Below are 17,985 nucleotides of genomic sequence, written 5' to 3' on the forward strand. Positions count from 1 at the left end.
GAGAGTGGAGACTTGGAAGCCTCCATAATTTGAGACGATGTATCCCCCCTACAGTGACCTGAGCGCGCAGCCCCGGTTACCGCACTGACAAGCCAGGACCCCTGAGTGTGACTAAGGAAACTGCTCAGAGTGTGACTTCCTGCTTCCAGCTGCACAGGGAGAACAGGCTGCAGAGGCTTAACCCCGTAGTTTCCAGGAGACATAAGAGACTTCTATCCCCTGGTCAGTGCAGAGCCCCTGATTCCTGGCTGTGCTGTAAAAGCTAAAGACTCAGAGCCTGTGCATACCACATTAACTCCCGAAACCCCAGGCAGCAAGCTCCTAGAGACTACTCAGCCCACGGATAAGAGGGACGACAAGTGCCGCTGTTTCTCGGCGCCTACGTTGGAGAAGACGACCCTTCAAGCAAGTCCTTATCAGACTGATAAGTGTTCTTTTCTCAAGAAATCTTGCTTACTCCTGTTACATCGTTTGACTCCCACATTTTTGCACTGTTTTATTGCTAGTTATTTCCCACTGCTTCCTCCCTGCGAGGAGAACCTTATTACTGTTAATAAACCCCTCAACTGTTGGTCTGTCTGTTCCGTGATGACATACTCAGTACCTGCTACCTGCTTGCTATTACACTCTCACATGCGCCTGCCTGACCTCGGCTCCATTCACTCAGATGCGCCTGCCCGACCTTGGCTCCATTCACTCACATGCGCATGCTCGACCTCGGCTCCATTCACTCACATGTGCCTGCCCGACCTTGGCTCCATTACTCAGAGATGCGCCTGCTCGACCTCGGCACCATTCACTCACATGTGCCTGCTCGACCTCGGCTCCATCACTCAGATGCGCCTGCCCGACCTCGGCTCCATTCACTCAGATGCGCCTGCCCGACCTTGGCTCCATTCACTCACATGCGCATGCTCGACCTCGGCTCCACTCACTCACATGTGCCTGCCCGACCTTGGCTCCATTCACTCACATGTGCCTGCCTGACCTCGGCTCCATTACTCAGATGCGCCTGCCTGACCTCGGCTTCATTCACTCAGATGCGCATGCTCGACCTCGGCTTCATTCACTCAGATGCGCATGCTCGACCTAGGCTCCATTCACTCAGATGCGCCTGCCTGACCTTGGCTCCATTACTCAGATGCGCCTGCCCGACCTCGGCTTCATTCACTCAGATGCGCATGCCCGACCTCGGCTCCATCACTCAGATGCGCATGCCCGACCTCGGCTCCATCACTCAGATGCGCATGCTCGACCTAGGCTCCATTCACTGCCTGTGGGAGAGCCCAGCACAGCGCTCTGCTATCTCCAGCGGAGGTCGAGCATGTCCACTTCTGCAGAGTCCCAGCCTTCAATGAAGTAAAGTCTAGTTCCTGGGGTTTCAGGGTCTCGGGATCACGGAGGGTCCCAGCAGTTGCACCCCAGCAATCAGTAAGTGGTCCTCTAGACTTTGGGTAGGGGGTAATTTGATCTGTTTGGAATAATCGTTCAAGGTTGCATGCACATGATAGCTGTATGGTTTGGAAGGGATAAACACGTTATTATGGGGCACAGGGTGGGCAGGAGAGAAAGGGGTGAAGTATTGGGGGACTAGGGGGAAGGGAGGCCGACTACTGCCATGTACAGAGGCCGGCAGTGCGCTGGTGCTTACCATGCTGCTTCCCTCCCCTGCGTGCACGTACTGCCGTGCGGCCACTGCCTCCTCTGCGTCCTGTCAGCAGAGCCGCGGAGGCCCCGCCCTCTTCTGCTGTACACGCCAGGCCCCGCCCTCTTCTGCTGTACACGCCAGGCCCCGCCCTCTTCTGCTGTACACGCCAGGCCCCGCCCCTCTACAAGTGCCATTACCCACGGGATATCACCACAGCGGCGTGGCCGTGAGCCTAGTCTACTGACGGCGTGCGGCGCAGCTACTGCACTACAGGTCCCAGCACGGCCAGGCAATAGGGCTATTGCTGGTCCGAGCTTCACGGGCTGGAACCAATATGGCTACGTTACACAGCAACGCATGTCCAAGACAGGAAGTATCTTGTGTGCTACCGTGTACAAATAGAGGTCTGAAAAACATATTGGTGTAACCGAGGCCATTACAGTCACGATATCAGGAGAGAGGCCAGTCGCGATATCAGGATACCTCCTCGTTACAGGAAGACTCCAGCCTGCAGCCACAGTGAGCTGACAGACGGAGAGAAGGCTGCTCAGGCGCTCCCCCTACAGGTTCCAGCAGGTCATACAGCAGCAGAATGCTGATCGTCTCCAGGACAGCAGCCCACGTTCAGGATTTGCTGGGGTTTTGATGCTGCCAGATGTTACAGCATAGTGGATAGGATTTCTAGAAGTCCCATCCGTGTACCTGCGGATCACCCGTGGAGACTGACATGGGGTGCATCTTTCAGATCTGCATCATTGCAATTTCTCTTGCGGAGACTCTTAACAAATTTCCACAATAGAATGTATTGGATGTAATAAATCCACACGGTTCACATGTGGATTCACCTGTGTCAAATAGATGGCAGCAAACATGCACTACATCCAAAGCGCTGCTACCTCTGGTTGTGGTCATTAGCCTCACTGATCCAATACATTCTAGTGTGGACAATTCATTTCCCAATAATCTTTTTATTATTAATTATAGCGTCATTTATTCCATGGCGCTTTACATGTGAGGAGGGGTGTACATAATAAAACAAGTACAATAATCTTGAACAATACAAGTCACAACTGGTACAGTAGGAGAGAGGACCCTGCCCACGAAGGCTCACAATCTACAAGGGATGGGTGAGGATACAGTTGGCGAGGGTAGAGCTGGTCATGCAGCGGTTTGGTTGATCGGTGGTTACTGCAGGTTGTAGGTTTGTCTGAAGAGGTGGGTCTTCAGGTTCTTTTTGAAGGTTTCGATGGTAGGCGAGAGTCTGATATGTTGTGGTAGAGAGTTCCAGATATTATTTTTGAGTTGAAGGCGGGAGGAAGTGGAAAGGGCTTGGAGATGCGGTTTGAAGGAGAGATCAGTGTCAAGGATTACCCCGAGACAGCGAGCTTGTGGGACTATTTTGGCTATGGAGGATCTCGATAGTGTATGAGGGATCTATTATACTGTGTGGGGTGGCTGTAGGGAGGACCAGCTTACTGTGTAGGGTGGATATGGTGGACATTATACCTTCTAGAGGTCTATGGGGTACATTATACTCTGTTGAGGGCTGTGCTGACCATCATACTGTAAGTCAATTAGTAAGGGGGAGATGGATAAAGTCAGCTCACCAGGCTTCATTAGATTCCAAGGTCCATCCACGCATGGAGCCACCCTGATCAAAGGTGTAGTAAAATTGCAAGCAGACATTTTTTTACCCTTCGCCATGACAGCACCCACTGGAGAGATAGGGATCCGCCCCAAGGAACAGGAAACCTACAGAGAGATAAAAAAAGGGGTGGTCCCCCTCTCCTCCTCAGTTTAGGTTTCCTGTTCCCAGGGGACAGGATCTCTGGATTCTCTGGAAAACTACAGAGGATCATACCTGGGCCACAAGCATCCGCCTGTGCGGTCTCTGCGGGAACGGCAGGGGATGCGGGCCAGAAGCGGCGTCGGGGGAGACTCCATTAGACGGCTCCCCCCTCGTCTGTCCGGCATGTGAGTTTGCTGGGTCCAAAAAGGGGGCCGCCGAATCCTGGATATAACGCTGCGGAGGTGCGGCCGAGGGAGGCTCCGGACGTGGACTGGCAAGTAAGCGGTCCACGATCTAGGGCACTGCAGCAGCGGCAGCCGGCACACCGCTCCCAGACGCCGGCTGGAGTAATGGCGGCCGCGCATGCGGGGAGCGGTGAAAGATTCCCCTTACTGACCCGGAGGTGTTGGAGCACTTCCGGGTCACTCACACAGCAGTGAGGGAAAGCGCGGTTTCGCGCATGCGCAGTACACCGCTGTGTGAGAAAGAAGAAAAAAAAAAAAAAGAAAGGGTATGGAGTTACAAGAGCAACGTTATCCAGGTGGATAAGGGACGCTATCCGGTTGGCCTACTCCATGGAACATAAAGAACCTCCGGAGGGCATCAAAGCACATTCCACTAGAGCCATGGCTTCCTCCTGGGCCGAAAAAGGGAACGTTCCAATTGAAGACATATGTAAGGCCGCAACATGGTTGGCTCCTTCCACTTTCTATAATCACTACAGGCTTAATCTTTCATCAGACTCTGACCTACACTTTGGCAGGACTATCCTCAGCACGGTGGTCCCCCCCCCTAGGTGTTGGTCTCTGGAAATCTCTCCAGTGGGTGCTGTCATGGCAAAGGGTAAATAACCGGATTACTTACGGTAATGCTCTTTTAATGAGTCCATGACAGCACCCAGTCACATCCCTCCCTAATAAATAAAAGCCAATGTAATTACTTCTATGAAGTTTATAACCTGATGATATATTGCAATATTTGACTAACACTGGCGGTCCTCCGGGTACTCTGAAATTAAACTGAGGAGGAGAGGGGGACCGCCCCTTTTTTTTAATCTCTCTGTAGGTTTCCTGTTCCTTGGGGCGGATCCCTATCTCTCCAGTGGGTGCTGTCATGGACTCATTAAAAGAGCATTACCGTAAGTAATCCGGTTAATTTTTTTTTTAAAAAGCATTGTCTCCAGTGTAGATATTCATACGAATAAAACTTTACTTTTATTTAGGACTTTCCTAAAAACATGGTCTCAGACTTGTACAAGTTGTAGGGTCCCTGGTAAAACGCGTCGGTACCATGATTAAGACCTCATAGGTCGAAACGCATCAGTAGTTTGCCAGGGACCGTACAACTTGTACAAGCTCGAGACCATGTTTTTAGGAAAATTCTAAATAAAAGTGAAGTTTTATTCATATGAATTTCTATGCTGAGACATCCCTTTTTTTCATCATACTGCATGGGATGGTTATGAGGGACATCCTACTGTATAGGGGCTGTGGGGTCCTCATACTGTATGGGGGGCTTTCATGGACATCAGAGTATATAGGAGCTTGTGGTGGACATGATGCTGTGTGGGGGTCTGATGCCTCATGCTGTATATTGGGGCTGCGGTGAATATCATACTGTATTGAAGGCTGTGGTGACAATCTTAATGTATGGTGTGCCATGGGGCATCATACTTTGTGTAAGGTTTGTGGGACAATCATACCTGTGTGGGGTCATCACACTTTGTGGGGGCATAATATTCTACAGGAGTCATGAATGGGTTATCAGTCTCAGGGGCTTCAGTAGGAGCAATATAACTGTCTAAGTGCTGCAATACACTTCCTTCTAATTTTCTTAAAATGTTGGGAGATATGCTCTTTTACGGTGACTTGAGAGGCGCTTGTTATTTATGTATGCCCCTGCTTAGGAGCATTATTACAAGGAGTCACAATGAGGGGGGGGGATTATTATTATTAATAATCTAATAATAATAAGAAGAAGAAGAAGAAAGCACAAGGGATATTTTAATCATAGGGAGGTACAGGGTCATTATTATAAGATGTTAAGGGAGCATTATTAAAGGAGGTACAGGGGAATAATTATGAGGCATGACAAGTTGTGGTTTGTGTAGAGGTGGTAGAAGGAGAAGTGTCCTGGAAAATCAGTAAAGTCAAGATTTGTTTTTTTTTTACATTTTACAGGGACGAATCATAGATGAAATAAGAGGTTATGGCAGTCTGGACCGAATGCAAAGGAATGACAACAACCAGCAGCAAGACATCACTGGTGAGAACCTGCACAATAAACACATATATGGTCTGCAGAGCATTGGTGAGAAGCTGTACTGTGCACACATGGATGGTCTGCAGAGCACTGGTGTAGACCTGTTAGTACCATCATAAACTGACCATATAATGTTAATATCAGTCCTAGTACAGTGTTATTGGTTAGTCATTGTCCAAGTTTGAAGCTAAAGTCTGACTTCTGAATCCTCACAGAGTGCTCTCGCTGTGAGTTCTCCGGTGCTGGCACTGGGAGTTGGTGATCATGTGCAGTGGCGTGACTTGAACAGCATGGGCCCAAAGCAAGAGTTCCAATGCCTCCCCCCCCAATTGTTCCAAGTCTTCAATAGCATTGGTCTTTTTATATAGGCCAAATGGACATTTGGGGCCCTCTAGGCTCCAGGTGCAATTGCAATCTTTGCACCTACTGTAGTTACGCAATTTGCATAGAAGTGGTCACTTGCTAACTGGGTGTACATAGCCTCGCTCAATGCCAGTGAAATACGCAAAGCCGAGTATTATCAGTCAGAATGTAGCCGGAGGTGTGAAAATCACATACATGTGTTCACATGATGGCTGCTCCCAGTGCTGGTACCGGAGAATCCTCTCAGTGTGCACTATGAGGATTCAGAAGTCTGAAATTGCATAGATTTTAACCTCAACCCCTTTAACGATCAGTATGATAGCCAAATTTTACCAGCATATACAGTGTTGATAATGCTATGGTTTGTTGTTCTTTGTCTGTAACATTGCAATATTATTTTGATACAGTTATCCCCTTTCTGACATACTATCCCGTCGAGGTGGTATGGGCCTGTATGACCACCAACAGGATAGTACGTCATCACCGATCAGCCACGCTCACGGGGGGAGCGCGGCCAATCGGGGCCGGGTGTCAGCTGACTATCGCAGCTGACATCCGGCACGGACCGCTTCTGGCACAATAACCCCCGGCATACTGCGATCAAAGATGATCGTAGCGTTCCAGCGGCACAGGGAAGCATCGCGCAGGGAGGGGGCTCCCTGCGTGCTTCCCTGAGATCCTCGGAGCAACGCGATGTGATTGCGTTGCTCCGAGGGTCTCCTACCTCCTCCTCCCTGCAGGCCCGGATCCAAAGTGGCCTCAGGGGGCCTTCCGGGTCCTGCAGGGAGGTGGCTCACAAGCGCCTGCTCAGAGCAGGCGCCGGCAAGCCTCCTGCAGTGCCTGTCAGATCGCTGATCTGATACAGTGCACTGCAAAGTGTCAGATCAGCGATCTGATAATATGCAGTGATGTCCCCCCCTGGGGCAATGTAAAAAAAAAAAATATTGCTCCAATAAATACATTTCTTTATCTAAATAAATAAAAAAAAAAAATAATAAAAGTACACATTTAGTAAAAGCGCATTCGTAACGACCCGACCTATAAAACTGTTCCACTAGTCAACCCTTTCAGTGAACACCGTAAAAAATAAATAAACCGCTTTATTATCATACCACTAAACAAAAAGTGGAATAACACGTGATCAAAAACACGGATATAAATAACCATGGTACCGCTGAAAACATCATCTAGTCCCGCAAAAAACAAGCTGCCATACAGCATCATCAACGAAAAAATAAAAGAGTTATAGTCCTCAGAATAAAGCGATGCAAAAATTATTATTTTTTTATATAAAAGTTTTTATCGTATAAAAACGCCAAAACAAATATATAAATGAGGTATCGCTGTAATCGTACTGACCCAAAGAATAAAACTGCTTTATCAAGTTTACCAAACGTGGAACGGTATAAGCGACCCCCCCAAAAGAAATTCATGAATAGCTGGTTTTTGTTCATTCTACCTCACAAAAATCGGAATATAAAGGGATCAAAAAACGTCATGTGCCCGAAAATTGTACCAATAAAAACGTCAACTCGTCCGACAAAAAACAGGACCTCACATGACAACCAAAATATGGAAAAATTATAGCTCTCAAAATATGGAGACACAAAACTATTTTTTGCAATAAAAAGTGTCTTATAGTGTGTGACTGCTGCCAATCATAAAAATCCGCTAAAAAACCCACTAGTAAATCAAACCCCCCTTCATCGCCCCCTTAGGGAAAAATAATAAAATTTTAAACGTATTTATTTCCATTTTCCCATTAGAGTTAGGGTTTGGATTACATTTACGATTGGGATTAGGGTTAGGGTTTCAGTTAGAATTGAGGGGTTTCCACTGTTTAGGCACATCAGGGGCTCTTCAAACGCAACATGGCGTCCAATCACAATTCCAGCCAATTCTAAGTTGAAAATGTAAAAACAGTGCTCCTTCCCTTCCGAGCGCACCCAAATAGGGGTTTACCCCAACATATGGTGTATGAGCGTACTCGGGACAAATTGGACAACAACTTTTGGGGTCCAATTTCTCCTGTTACCCTTGGGAAAATAAAACAAAAATTGGAGCTGAAGTACATTTTGTGAAAGAAAAGTTAAATGTAATTTTTTTTTTTTTTTTTTTTTAAACATTCCAAAAATTCTTGTGAAACACCTAAAGGGTTAATAAACTTCTTGAATGTGGTTTTGTGTACCTTGAGATGTGCAGTTCTTAGAATGGTGTCACACTTGGGTATTTTCTATCATTTAGACCCCTCAAAGTGACTTCAAATGTGATGTGGTCCCTAAAAAAAAAAAAAAAAGGGTGTAAAAATGAGAAATTGCTGGTCAATTTTTAACTCTTAACTCCCTAAGGCCGGTTTCACACGTCAATGGCTCCGGTACGTGAGGTGACAGTTTCCTCACGTATCGGAGCCACTGACACACGTAGACACATTCAAATCAATGCATCTGTGCAGATGTCATTGATTTTTTGCGGACCGTGTCTCCGTGTGCCAAATACGGAGACATGTCAGTGTTTGTGGGAGCGCACGGATTACACAGACCCATTAAAGTCAATGGGTCCGTGTAAAACACGTACCGCACACGGACGTTGTCCGTGTGCCGTGCAGGGGACAGCGCTACAGTAAGCGCTGTCCCCCCCACTGGTGCTGAAGCCGCGATTCATATCTTTCCTGCAGCAGCGTTTGCTGTAAAGAATGTATGAATAATCCTTTTTTTTTTTTTTTTTTTTGTTTCTCGTGTTTAAAATAAAGATCCATGTCCCCACCCCCCTCCCACCCCCTGTGCGCCCGCCCGCTGTTCTTAAAATACTCACCCGGCTCCCTCGCTGGCTGGCGCTGCTTCCTGTCCTGGCCGCACCTTCTACTGTATGAGTGGTCACGTGGGGCCGCTCATTTACAGTGATGAATATGCGGCTCCACCCCTATGGGAGGTGGAGCCGTATATTCATGACTGTAATCGGCGGCCCTACGTAACCACTCATACAGTAGAAGGTGCGGCCAGGACAGGAAGCAGCGCCAGCCAGCGAGGGAGCCGGGTGAGTATTTTAAGAACAGTGGGAGGGCGCACAGGGGGTGGAAGGGGGGTGAGGACATGGATCTTTATTTTAATTTTAAACACGAGAAACAAAAAAAAAAAAAAAGATTATTCATACATTCTTTACAGCAAACGCTGCTGCAGAGAAGATATGAATCGCGGCTTCAGCACCAGATGCAGGGGACAGCGCTAAACTTTAGCGCTGTCTCCTGCACGGTGCGTGTGGTACCCAGTGGGCACACGTGTGCCGCACGTGTGCCACACTGATGTGCCACAGAAACGCACTGGCACACGGACACGGATAATTCCGGTACCGGAATTATCTGGACGTGCGGGACTGCCCTAACAAAAAGTTTTGGTTCCAAAATTGTGCTGATGTAAAGTAGACATGTGGGAAATGTTACTTATTAAGTATTTTCTGTGACATATCTCTGTGATTTAAGGGCATAAAAATTCAAAGTTGGAAAATTGCAAAATTTTCGCCAAATTTCCATTTTTTCACAAATAAACGCAGGTAATATCAAATAAATGTTACCACTATCATGAAGTACAATATGTCACGAGAAAAATATGTCAGAATCATCAGGATCCGTTAAAGCATTCCAGAGTTTTAACCTCATAAAGGGACAGTGGTCAGAATTGCAACAATTGGCACGGTCATTAAAGTGCAAACCACCCTTGGGGGTAAAGGGGTTATGTAATACTAGATGGTGGCCCGATTCTAACGCATCGGGTATTCTAGAATATGCATGTCCACGTAGCATATTGCCCAGCCACGTAGCATATTGCCCAGCCACGTAGTATAAAGCACAGAGCCACGTAGTATATTGCACAGCTACGTAGTATATTGCCCATCCACGTATATGTCACAGGTAAAAAAAAACAAAAAAAACATACCTTCTGAGGGCCAGTTGTAGTTCGATCACATGACCGTGACGTTATGGCAGGTCCTTGTCGCGCAGGGCCTGTGATGACATCGCGGTCACATGACCGTGACATCATGGCAGGTCCTTCTCCCATACCACCAGAACCTGCCGCTTGCATGGAGCGGTCACCGGACCGTAGCCAGGAGCAGGAAAGGTGGCGGAAGGTGAGTATATAATGATTTTTAATTTTTTTTATTATTTTTAACATTAGATGTTTTTACTATTGACGCTGCATAGGCAGCATCAATATTAAAAACTTGGTCACCCAGGGTCACACATAGCGGCGGTAACGGAGTGAGTTACCCACGGCATAACGCGGTCCGTTACCGCTGGCATTGACCCTGTGTGAGCAGTGATTGCGGGGAGTATGGAGTGGGCACCGGGCACTGACTGCAGGGGAGTAGGGAGGGACTAATCGGACTGTGGCCGTCGCTGATTGGTCGTGGCAGCCATGACAGGCAGCTGGCGAGACCAATCAGCGACTTGGATTCCATGACAGACAGATGCCGCGACCAATGAATATCTGTGACAGACAGAAAGATGGAAGTGACCCTTAGACAATTATATAGTAGATTCTATCCTGTCACTCCGCTTTTCCTATATGTGGCAGATGAATTGTTGGCTTTTCAAAAGATACCGGGGCATAAACATCGGACACCACTTTCATTGTCAGAGTGCTGTGTGATTTTTTTTTTTTTTTCCTCGCACCCATAGGCTTACATTGGTGAATCTCAGCCACAATTGCAGCATGCTGCAATTATACACGCACACAGAATACGGCTGAGAAAAACTGAGGGGAGCTGCCCCATAGATTAACACTGGGCCGAGTGCTATGCAATGTTTTCTCGCATAGCACTCGGCCCGCACCGTATTCTATGGCAGTATGACTCCAGCCTTAAACTCAGACTAGAATACCCATGCAGAGGTTGCGAGCAGGCCTGTATGGGTGAAGGGCCCACTGACAGTGCAAATTTCAACTGGATGTGTGTCCAGACACAGTAGTGCATTGTGGTGCAGAGACCTTCTTGGGCTGTGCTCTGCAATACACGCTAGCTGCCAGTCAGAGGCCACTAGCTGACGTGGGCATGCACATGACGTCTTGCGCTCCTGTTGTTTCCACTTTGAAGTCAGCTTCTGGCTTCAGGAGAGAATGAGGCGCTGTGGGGAAGGCGAGTAGAATAACTTTCTCTCTATACAATAAGGATCAGCAGCAGAATGGGGGATATAGACCAGGATGGGACCTATATACCCGGACGGAGCCCAAGATGGGGGTCATTACTTCATAATGGGGGGGGGGGGACAGGTTGCAACTTGTATGTCCTTAGGCTGGGTTCACATTACGTTATAGGCAGTCTGTTAGATGGACTTTGTTACACCACGGCATAACGCGGTGTTACGCAGTCCGTTAACGCCGCCATTAAGTCCTATGTCGACGCATCGCTAGCGCATTCCCAAAATGGGCGTGCACTAGCTATGTGCCGTCATTGAGTGACAGACCCTTGGACGCGGGCTGCAGCATTTCCTGGTCCGTCGCCATTAGCGCAGATCACATTTCGGCACTTGCGTTAACGCAGCCCATTTAACGCATGTGTTGAACGGGCTGCTTTAACGCAATATGAACATAACCTTTTAGAATTTAGAACGCTACAAGGGCCCATACATCTAACCAACATGCTCAGGGGTGATCCGGTGGCCCGGTCCAAATCTTGCATAGGGCCCCGTAAAACTTTAGTTACACCAGTACTCCAGCATTTTTTTAAGTTTCTAAGTTCCCTGCACCCCATACTTTACACCGTTTATTGGTTATCAGCGCCACTCCAGTTGGTCTTTTGCAGGTTGTGACCTCCTAAATCGCTCCAGTGTTTTAACTCTGGGTGAGCCAGAAGTCACAACTCAATGCAAGTCTGCGAGAGCCAAAACAAGGTTCTCAGACTTTCATGGCGAGATTGTGACTGTAAGGCTAGGTTCACACTGCGTTATGGTGGTCCGTTAAACGGACTACTTTACACCGCGGCATAACGCGGTGTAACGTAGTCCGTTAACGCCGCCATTGAAAGCAATGTCGGACGCATCACTAACGCACGCCCACATTGGGCGTGCGCTAGGGATGTGCCATCATTGAGTGACGGACCCTGAGACGTGGGCTGCAGCGTTTCCGGGTCCGTCACTGCTAGCGCAGATAGAGCTAGCAGATGCTCTATCTGCGCTAGCGATGTGCCAAAGTTGGTACTTGCATTCCAGCAGCCCGTTTAACGTATGTGTTGAACGGGCTGCTGTAACGCAGTGAGAACACGGCCTTACCATCCGACTTCCTGTCAGTCAGAAGTTGTAGTCACAAGATAGTGGATCTGGAGCGGAGCAGCACCAGGAAGAGCTGAAAATGGCAGATGGTGAGTATAATACTAGAGTCAGCAAACTTACATCAATGGCACCATTGCAGCACTGAAATAAAAAAAACGCTAGACTGGTGGTTCAATGCACAACATTTACAATACGTCCAAGAATTCACATAAGCACTGGATGACAAATGAGAGATTCATTACTGATCTGATAGCATCTTAAAGCAAGCAGCTTGCTTCCCTCTGTAGTACCAGCTTGTCATAGCTCTTCAGTGCAATGGTAAGTCAGCAATATTGGTTCGGATAGGCTCCCAAATATGGTGCTAGAAAAATCTATGAAAGCAAAGTCAATATATCCAGTGTTAGGCCGGAGTCACACTATACCGTAATACAGACGAGTGCAATGCGAGATAGATAGATATATATAGATAGAGATTATATATATAGATATATATAGATAGAGATTATATATATAGATATATATAGATAGAGATTATATATATATATAGATAGAGATTATAGATATAGATATAGATATAGATATAGATATATATATATATTTTTTTTTTTCCTCATATAGGGCTTGATAGCAGAAAAGCCGGTAATTCAGTTGCCGGCCTTTGCCATCTCCTTCCCAAACCCGACATATCCCTTTTTTTTTTTTTTTTTTTTTTTACATATTCCGCACTACTCATGTTAGAAGTGTCTGTGTGCAAAATTTGGGGGCTCTAGCTGTTAAAATAAAGGGTTAAATCACAGAAAACACTGACGTGGGCTCCCGCACAATTTTCTCCGCCAGAGTAGTAAAGCCAGTGACTGAGGGCAGATATTAATAGCTTAGAAAGGGACCATGGTTATTGGCCCACCCCTGGCTAAAAACATCTGCCACCAGCCACCCCAGAAAAGGCACATCTGGAAGATATCCCACCGCTACACGGGAATGGGAAGAGAGTGGCTAAGTGCCAGAATAGGTGCATCTTACAGATGTGCCTTTTCTGGGGTGGCTGGGGCAGATGTTTTTGGATTAAGAAATAAAAAATAATCGCATCCTCGCATTGAATACGGATCACCGTTCAGGAAATTTTCTGCGTATCTCAGCCATCAAAAACGGACCGTATTTTTATACGTTGTGTGTGACTCCGGTCTTACACTCACAACCAGAACTGTAGTGAGGGTCATGGTTCATAATAGGTCCAAGAAGGAGAATGAAGAATCTTTTGTTTAGTTCCCCCACCACTCCCTCCCAGTAGCCTCATATTAGTAGTTTTGGGTAGTAGTTGGAGAGTCACAGGTGGGCCCCTGTGCACCCTCTTATATGAGCAGTACTTGGCACATTATACTTGAATGACCATGTACACACAAAGGCAGAATCTTATTCATTTAACCCCTTAGTGACCGAGCCAAATTTTTGAAATCTGACCAGTGTCACTTTATGTGGTAATAACTCTGCAACGCTTCAACAAATCCCAGTGATTTTGAGATTGTTTTTTCGTGACACATTATACTTTATTATAATGGTAAATTTTGTTCAACATTTTTTGTGTTTATTTATAAAAAATATCAAAAATTTGAGAAAAATGTTAAAAAATTAGCAATTTTCTAAATTTGAATGATTATCCCTTTAATCCAGATGGTCATACGACAGCAAACCATTAATAAATAACATTTCCCACATGTTGGCTTTACATCAGCACCATTTGTAAAATATTATTTTATTTTGTTAGCATTTTAGGAGGTTTAAAAATGTAGCAGCAATTTTTCATTTTTTCAAAGAAATTTACAAAATGTATTTTTTTAGGGACTTATCCATGTTTGAAGTGACTTTAGGGGTCCCATATATTGGGACACCCACAAACGTGATACCATATTAAAAACAGCACCCCCTGACATATCAAAAACTGCGGTCAGGTAGTTTATTAACCCTTCAGGTGCTTTACAGGAATTAATGCAAAGTGGTATGACAAATGAAAATGTGTATTTTTTACCACCTAAATGTCTCTAACTTCTGAACAGATTACTACAGCCGTCAGACTCTAAGGCCGCTATTTGGTCATGAATTGCCATGGCAAACATCAGGACAACAAAATCATGATATGAGGGTACCAATTGGGACAAAGAAGAAGCCCCCACGCTCTGTTAACCATTTATAATGATGTAGTCACTATTGACAGCAGCATCTAAGGGGTTAAACAGATTTAGATGGTGCAAACACTGATCGTGGCTGGTGCAGCAAGTTGTCAGCTATAGTGTACAACCGACAGATGCTGGATTGTCATCTGTATGGGGAGGCTATTCTCTTATATCTCAGGTCAGTTAAAAGACGTATTGGCGGTCATTAAGGGGTTAACACTACCCAGGTCATTGTTACATAAATTATATAAATTTGTGATTGACAATAATGTCACATTTGCATATAGCAGAAAAGTGTGGCCCAGGAGTTGATTTTTGATGGGCTCTTGGCACCCCAGTCAGACACTGATCACAGCCATCATCTAAAGAGAATATAGTAAACTGGGTTATTCCAATGTATTCAAGATTGCACAGCACGTGTACATTTATCCAGTTCAGTGGATCTATAATCACATCAAGTGTGGCTTCACTAGCATTTCAGTTTTATTTCATGATATACTGTATCCCCCAGTGTGTTTGGCCAGAGGTTCACTGACTAAAAGGTAAACAGGTAATTTGCACCAACCATTTGGTGGATCTCGACACCTGTCTTCTTGGCAGTTTTGAAAATCTGTCTACATTTTCCCCACTAAGGATTTTGTTGCTTAGCAACATCCCTACGTGCTATGACCTTCTGCCCTGCCTGTCAGCCCTAGAAATGACTCCCAAGTCTAACGCCAAATTTAATGAGTCAGTCAAAAGCCTGTTTCCCCTCTTAGGAATCCTGACATTTGTAGTAATATTTGTCAGAAAGAAGGAAGAGCGAGGTTATATTTTACTCAAAGAAAAATGAAAGCTGTGGATTCTCAATTCCTCGTATTATCTGAATGGCCCTTCATCTAAATGGCTGCCATGTACAACTACATTACTCTTGCAGAAGCCACTGAGGAGGAAATGTCTCAGCAAAATGAGCAGTTTGCATGAGAAGCTTTTAATCAGACACAATAGGAAAAAAAAAGCGAACTGGCTCTGCTCCATCTTGTGGAACTACAGGTCCCAGGTAACCCATGTGCTTGTGGACGCGCCTCATTATCAGTGGTGCGGTGAGAATCCGTAATTAACATTGATAAAAAGAATAGGAAAAGCCTAGCAAGAATGATGGAAAGAATTGCTAGTTTTCTATCAGTGGTGTAAAAAATGGAAAATAGCCTGCTGTTTTGCATAATGCAATGCTTCAAAGACAACCCATTTAATGGGTTCAATAAGCTGTCTTCACATGTCCTTATGAAATGGGATTGCAGTACCCGTGTAACCTCAGGCTACCAGCCCCGAATTTTACTGATCAATCACCGAAATTTAATATAGTTGATCTGCGCTTATTGTTAACCTGACATAAGCCCCGTAATAGGCCATAATTCAGCATACTAATTGGAGTAATGGCCAGTAGTTTAAAAGTCTAAAGCCACATGCACACGCTGAGCATTTGGTCAGTATTTTACCTCAGTATTTGTAATCCAAAACCAGGAGTGGGTGATAATACAGAAGAGGGGGCGTGTGTCTATTATACCTTTCAAATACTGAGGTTAAAAAAAAACAAACAAAAAAAAAAAACCTCATACTCGTGTGTAGAGATGAGCGAATATATTCAGAAAACCAATCGCCAAAGATATATTCTGCACGAATATGGTACATTCGGATTCGTGATTGGTAACACAAACATTTTTCTTCAAATCGGAAAAAGTCGGTAACATTCGGTAAAAGATAGAATAAAAGCTGGCAATTCATGTGCCGCGTTCAGTAAAATCACAGCGTGATTATATATATATATATATATATATATATATATATATATATATATATATACACACACACACACACACACACACACACACACACACACACGGAGTTCAGTCCCCAGAGGTTCTCAGCCTGGACGGTCCCATCTTGGCACCGTCCAGGTTGAAGATTATTTCTCCCCAGACACAGACATGGATTACGGTGTGGGACAGAACTACGAATAGGTGAGGGATATTGTTGTTTTATTATTTTTGGTTTATTACAGGAGAACGAGGGCTTCGGTGGAATTAGGTGAGGTTGCAAGTATGGTTTAATTAAGATTATTAAGGAGTCTGTCATTTTTTTCAATTAAAAGGACTTTATTCTCTTATGTGTTTTTATACAATGTAACTATGGGGTTAGTAATGGGGGCGTCTTATTGACGCCTCTCCTTTACTAACCTTGGGGCTTGATGTCACCTGACAATACAAAGGTGACATCAACCTGACATGCCACTGCTACAGGGCAAGGGGGAAGAGCCAGGCATAGCGCCAGGATTGGCACATCTAGGCTGGGGGGTAATATCCATGGTTCCTTACCAGCCGGAGAAAACCAGCCCACAGCTGTCAGCTTTAGCAAGGCTGGTTGTCAAAAATGGGGGGTACCCCACACCGTTTTTTAAAATTATTTAAATAATTAAAAATACAGCATGGGGACCCCTCCATTATTGATAACCAATGTTGCTAACGCTGACCGCTGAGTGTTACAGCCCCCAGCTGTGAGTTTTGCCTGGCTGGTTATTAGTGATGAACAAATATACTCGTTACTCGAGATTTCGAGCACACTCGGGTGTTCTCCGAGCAGGCTCGGACTGGCCCACCGGAGAACCAGAGGATTCTCCGGTGGGCCCTGGCACTGACACCTGCTGGCATACTGACCAGCAGCTGCCTAGGGCCCCCACTGCTCCAGGGGCCCCTTGCCAGTGGCTATAGGGCCCCTGGGTCAAGGGGGCCCGTCCTGTGCCAGTAGCTGCAGCTGGAGACAGGATCGTGTCCCCGCTGCTAAAGCAGAATGAATATTCACCCTTCCCCACGCCCCTATGGGCGTGGAGAGGAGTGAATTCCATTTCTCTTTAATAGCGGGCAGCGTTAGCCGCAGGGTGCTGCTAACACTGCCCGCATGTAAAGCCCCACCACACACACACTGCACACATACACACACGCAGGCACACAGACTCACACAGAGCGCGCGTGTGTGTGTGTGTGTGTGTGTGTGTGTGTGTGTGTGTGTGTGTGTTGCTGCTGCAGGGAGGTGAGCTGTGGTGTGTGTGCTGCAGGGAGGTGAGCTGTGCGTGTGTGGTGTGTGTGCTGCAGGGAGGTGAGCTGTGTGTGTGTGTGTGTGTTGCTGCTGCTGCAGGGAGGTGAGCTGTGTGTGTGTGTGTTGCTGCTGCAGGGAGGTGAGCTGTGTGTGTGTGTGTGTTGCTGCTGCAGGGAGGTGAGCTGTGTGTGTGTGTGTGTTGCAGGGAGGTGAGCTGTGCGTGTGTGGTGTGTGTGCTGCAGGGAGGTGAGCTGTGTGTGTGTGTGTGTGTGTGTGTGTGTGTTGCTGCAGGGAGGTGAGCTGTGTGTGTTGCTGCTGCTGCAGGGAGGTGAGCTGTGTGTGTGTGTGTGTTGCAGGGAGGTGAGCTGTGCTGCGTTCGTGTGTGTGCGCGCTGCAGGGAGGTGGGATATGCTGTGTGCCTGTG

At 46.4% G+C, this 17,985-nt stretch overlaps 1 protein-coding gene across 5 annotated transcripts in view; it reads right to left on the minus strand.

Annotated features, from left to right (window-relative positions):
• LEMD1 (LEM domain containing 1) overlaps positions 1–17,985 on the minus strand; it is a 133,877-nt gene that overhangs the window by 90,144 nt on the left and 25,748 nt on the right. Inside the window, exon 1 of one of the 5 annotated variants that reach the window (XM_069756222.1) lies at positions 1,652–1,775. The exons of the other annotated variants lie outside the window; for them this stretch is intronic. Within the exon in view, the coding sequence (XP_069612323.1) occupies positions 1,652–1,654 (3 nt within the window). The 5' untranslated portion in view covers positions 1,655–1,775. Of the gene's footprint in view, positions 1–1,651; positions 1,776–17,985 lie in introns of those variants that run through there. 5 annotated transcript variants of the gene reach the window in all.

Source organism: Ranitomeya imitator, chromosome 3, assembly GCF_032444005.1.
Source record: "Ranitomeya imitator isolate aRanImi1 chromosome 3, aRanImi1.pri, whole genome shotgun sequence".
NCBI classification, from domain to species: Eukaryota; Metazoa; Chordata; class Amphibia; order Anura; family Dendrobatidae; genus Ranitomeya; species Ranitomeya imitator.